Here is a 4,605-nt window from a genome sequence, read left to right as displayed (position 1 = left end):
CTCTCTCTCTCTCTCTCTCTCTCTCTCTCTCTCTCTCTCTCTCTCTCTCTCTCTCTCTCTCTATCTATCTATCTATCTATCTTTCTATATCTATCTATCTACCTATCTCTATCTATCTTTCTATCACACACACAGACACACAAACACACACACACTCTCTCTCTCTCTCTCTCTCTCTCTATCTATCTATCTATCTATCTATCTATCTCTTTCTCTCTGTCTCTCTCTCTCTTTCTCTCTCTCTCTCTCTCTCTCTCTCTCTCTCTCTCTCTCTCTCTCTCTCTCTCAAATATTAATGCCAAGCTCTTATACAATATTGCTAAAGGTAACCCGATGTCAAGACTTTCTCATGATGCATTTTTTGTAAAAGGGAGAAAGTCGAAGTTTTAATTTAGAAATCAATAATTTGACTGCGGTCTTGATTGCAACGGGCAAAGTCTTTGGTGAGTCTGTGATTTCTGACAAGGCATGTTCAGTTATCATTGTTTCTGCTGCTGTTATTGTTGTTGTTGGCACTCGAACGTCATCTACCTCTGTCGTGTAAGTTTGCAAGATGTCAACTGCTTCTAAACGCTCGCTCATTGTTGTGTTACGTGACAAAGGGAATATTTCACTCTCTGTTAGTGTATTTTGTACACCTTCATTTTCATTTTCCGCAACAGAAGTATTTATTTGTAATTCGTTCTCCAACCGCAAGTCTTTAGCTACTCCTTGTTCAGTTATAACACTTTCGTCCTCCTCGGTCGTCTTTACATGGTCATCATTTGTTGAAGTAGACGTTGTTGGTGTCGTTGTTGTTGACTCATTATTATCAATAATCTCGTTCTCTTTTATCGTTGGAGTATCCTCAACAGCACTAACAGCACCAGTAGCCGTTTCTTTCTTATCTCCAGAGGCATCGCTATTATCAGCAACAGTTGCAGTTTCTTCTGTTGGCGTTTCTGTTGTTGCCGTTACAGTTGTAGTGGTGGTAGCATCGCTCTCAATCTGTTTAACCTCTGGTTCTGTATCACAAATGAGCAGTTTGTCAAAGCAATATCCATCAATCTCCTCGCCCCGCAATGATCGTCTTACGTTCTCCTCAAACTCATCATATTCCACACTACAATCACACACGGGGCTGAGAGCGTCGTCCAATTGTGGGTTGTAGAACAGGAACAAAACAGCCATGACCGCCCCGTCCAAGCCAACCTCAGGTTCCCAATCACTGTCCAGAAGATTGACACAAATGTCGGCCTCATTTTCGTAATCGCTCAATATGTTAATGTTGGGATGGTACACAGAATTCCTGCAGTGGACAATTGGTGGCGACGCTGGGTAGCTGTCCTCTTCAACTTTCATCTGTACAAGTAAGAGAAGAAGAAAAAAGAAATAGAATATAAATAGCAATTGGAATAAATATGATGACAAACACATAATACATTTCCACAATTTACACCACGCTAATTTGTCCTTTCAAATGCATCAAAGGAATAGTGAGCAATATCAAACAGATTTCGGTATAAAAATATAGTTCACGTCGGCAGTCAGACATCTTTTTGTTCCACTCAACATTATCGCCTATTACCCACGGCGAAGAATAGGCCTGCTTTCACGTCCAGGTCGAGTGCGAAAAATTAGAAATGTGTCTCATTGTCTTTTATTTATTTACATGTTTGTTCGTTTGTTTGTTTGTTTGGGGTTTTTTGGGTGGTTCTCATTTTTTTTTTCCTTTTTTTATCTTTTCTTTGGGGGGGGGGGGGGGGGGGGGGGGGGGAGGGTTGTATTTCCTTTCTTTGGTTTGTCTCTTTGGTCTTTTTTCTTTCTTTTTTTATTTTGGTTGTGTTCTTTCTGAGTTTTTTCTTTTGTTTTTGGTTTTGTCCTTGCTTTTATCTGTTGTTTTCCCCTCTCTGGCTAGTGACAAAGCAGGTGCAGGAAATTATTCAAATTATGCCAGACAAGTGGAAATCGCTGTTTTTAAAAGTTGATTATAAAGGGACAATATCCATATTGCTAATTGGAAAACTAGTTGAGTGGATAATCATGAGTTATATCCCTTGGGTGTACATCCGTCAAAAAAAAGATAAGGCAGTATTTTATGCATACAGTTATGTAAAATAGAGAGAGAGAGAGAGAGAGAGAGAGAGAGAGAGAGAGAGAGAGAGAGAGACAGAGAGAGAGAGAGAGAGAGAGAGAGAAAGACTCGGATAATACGATGATGGTGTAAGAGAAAATGTGGAAACGTTTATTCATTACTAAGCGTGTCTTTTTAATAGAGTTGCAATAGATAGAATGAAGGTGATGTTGTTTGTTTTTATACAGCCATTTTAATAATTAATTCTCACCAAATTCTACCAACCAGACTATAAACCTTCAATGTTACAAATAGATTTGTTTGTTTGTATATTATATTCGATTGGCAGCTATTGTGAGTACTTTACCTAAACGCATAGCATCAATATTGTACGATTCTAAAAGCGCGTTACGTCCTGAGCGACCATAACTGTAGTTTTGTTCGAGATTGCGTGATACTGGTGTAAGGTTTGTATATTATGGTTCAAAGTAAATCCGTCCTTGACCTTCTTCATAACGTTAAGAAATAATCTTTTCACGGTTCAATGACATGCTCTTTACATAATATGTTTTACCTCGCGGACGTTTCACTATTTCAAAACAACACGAGACCTTATTGAACTGTCGAACTAATTTTCTGAAAAGAACAGAAGACAATTTCGAGTGGGGAGATAATTAATGTATTATGGGTTGATATTTATATTATGGCAGTTTTGAATCAGAGTTCAACCAAAAAATAAATAAATAAATAAATAAATAAATAATAATAATAATAATAATAATAATAATAATAATAATAATATAATAATAATAATAATAATAATAATAATAATAATAATAATAATAATAATAATAATAATAATAATAATAATAAGAAGAAGAAGAAGAAGAAGAAGAAGAAGAAGAAGAAGAAGAAGAAGAAGAAGAAGAAGAAGATTCATCTTAACAACGCCACTACCACATTATCTCATTCATCTGTAGTGTTTTACTCGTCCTGTTTTGTTGATAAAACCCGAAACGTCCATTTTATTTGTTTTCGTATATTAAATTGAAGCTTACATTCAATTTCACATTGTCAATTATTTCACAAATTGTCAACAAAATGTTTTAAATACACTTTTGTACCCCATCGCCTAATAAATCTGGCATTATGTTGGAGTAGAGCAGGTGTCGAGAAGTGAAGTCCTTAGGAGCCAAAAGGCCCCTGGAGCCGGTTTATCCCGGTTTCTGTAGCGTGAAATGGACAGCAGCAATCGTTTGCTATCATTTGGATATTATAAGTAATTTGCGCCAGATCTTACAGACCTAGCTACCCATTCACTACTGGTGGACAACAGGGCGAGAGGAGGGGGTGGGTGAAAAAAAAATATCACCTGGGATTGATCTCCCTTGGAGTATAAAGCGAGTGTGAAGCGAATTATTCATAATATTTTTAAGCTATTGGAACCCCAATGAAACGTGAACTTAACGTTAAAATAATCAAAAATGTGAAATTTTAATAGTTCACAGGCTGTGAAAATATATTCATTTCCGTAAATAAAACTAGAAGCAGTCCGACCTGCAAAACAGTACACGTTGAATCTTTACATTAAAAATAAAAAAAACTTACGTGGAATTTGATTCTCGCATTTTTGTAAGCTCCGCCCTTTGGTGTCACAAAGAAAAATATGTGTAATTCATTTTCCTCTTGCTCTTCAACACCACCATCCTCATCCACTTTCTCTCCATGGTCCAGAACGAATTCCACCTGTCCGTCATAGAGTTTGTCCGCATTTCGAAGGAGTTTGTAATACTCCTTCATCACACTGTCAGCCATCGTTGAGTTTTAGCAATAATTACAATTATTTACAAATTATACAAGAGGCGTGTAAACGTATAATATTATGTCAGTAAATGATGAAATACTTTTCAGTCAGTCACTGATGATAAATATTTTTATTGCACTGCACTTGTTTCTAAACCTGGAGCGAGATCCAACGTGAGGGGAAGGATTTTCACAGGTGGTAAAACTTTCGTTTCTTCATTATTTTTCACCTATTAGCTTTGTCGGGTCTCCATTCTGATGGAAATCTCAATCTGTTTGTATGATTTGTAAACGTTTGTTCCCCTCGCATGGTTAGAAGTGCCGAGACAACTAAGACTTCTATTTAAATAGCAAGTCTCTGTGACGAACCCATTGCAACAGCATGAAAGTGTTACTAAAAATATGACATTATTCATGTTCTAAATATAGAAATTTCAACCTGATGATGCAAACCTTTGAAAATGTTGTTTATTGTTAACCCAATAAAAACCATTTTCCGAGTGATAATCATCCTATCACCATAATGTCATCGCATAATTGTTTAATATGATCACAAACTTGAGAAATGCATAACTTTAACAACAACTGATAAGGGAGAAACAATATTCAACCGTTATGTTTTGCTTGACAAAAAACGAAACTGCTTCGCGGATCACCTGACAGCTGATCAACTCCCACACCCCCTTCCTCTCTACTTTTCAATCGTTTATTGTGAACTTTGTGACTTTTCAGGCTTTATTGTAAACCAA

At 36.6% G+C, this 4,605-nt stretch overlaps 1 protein-coding gene across 1 annotated transcript; it reads right to left on the bottom strand.

Moving 5' to 3' along the window:
• Positions 1-4,232, bottom strand: LOC144964794 (uncharacterized). The gene is made up of 2 exons (XM_078899423.1): positions 3,662-4,232; positions 1-1,341 (listed from the first exon to the last, which is right to left on the bottom strand). The coding sequence occupies exons 1-2, from the start codon at positions 3,866-3,868 to the stop codon at positions 337-339; spliced, it is 1,212 nt and encodes a 403-aa protein (XP_078755549.1). The 5' UTR covers positions 3,869-4,232; the 3' UTR covers positions 1-336.
• Positions 4,233-4,605: the final 373 nt, after the last annotated feature.

Source organism: Berghia stephanieae, chromosome 2 (genome assembly GCF_034508935.2).
Source record: "Berghia stephanieae isolate SIO BIC M18660-M18661 chromosome 2, UCSD_Bste_1.3, whole genome shotgun sequence".
Lineage (NCBI taxonomy): Eukaryota > Metazoa > Mollusca > Gastropoda > Nudibranchia > Aeolidiidae > Berghia > Berghia stephanieae.
This window is presented reverse-complemented; position numbering and strand designations above follow the sequence as displayed.

Bases quoted from the DNA above. Each gene is read 5' to 3' on its own strand.
- LOC144964794 (XM_078899423.1), bottom strand. From the start codon at position 3,868: ATGGCTGACAGTGTGATGAAGGAGTATTACAAACTCCTTCGAAATGCG. The intron at 1,342-3,661 runs GTAAGTTTTTTT...TTACTTGTACAG, and splicing joins ATGCGAGAATCAAATTCCAC to ATGAAAGTTGAAGAGGACAG.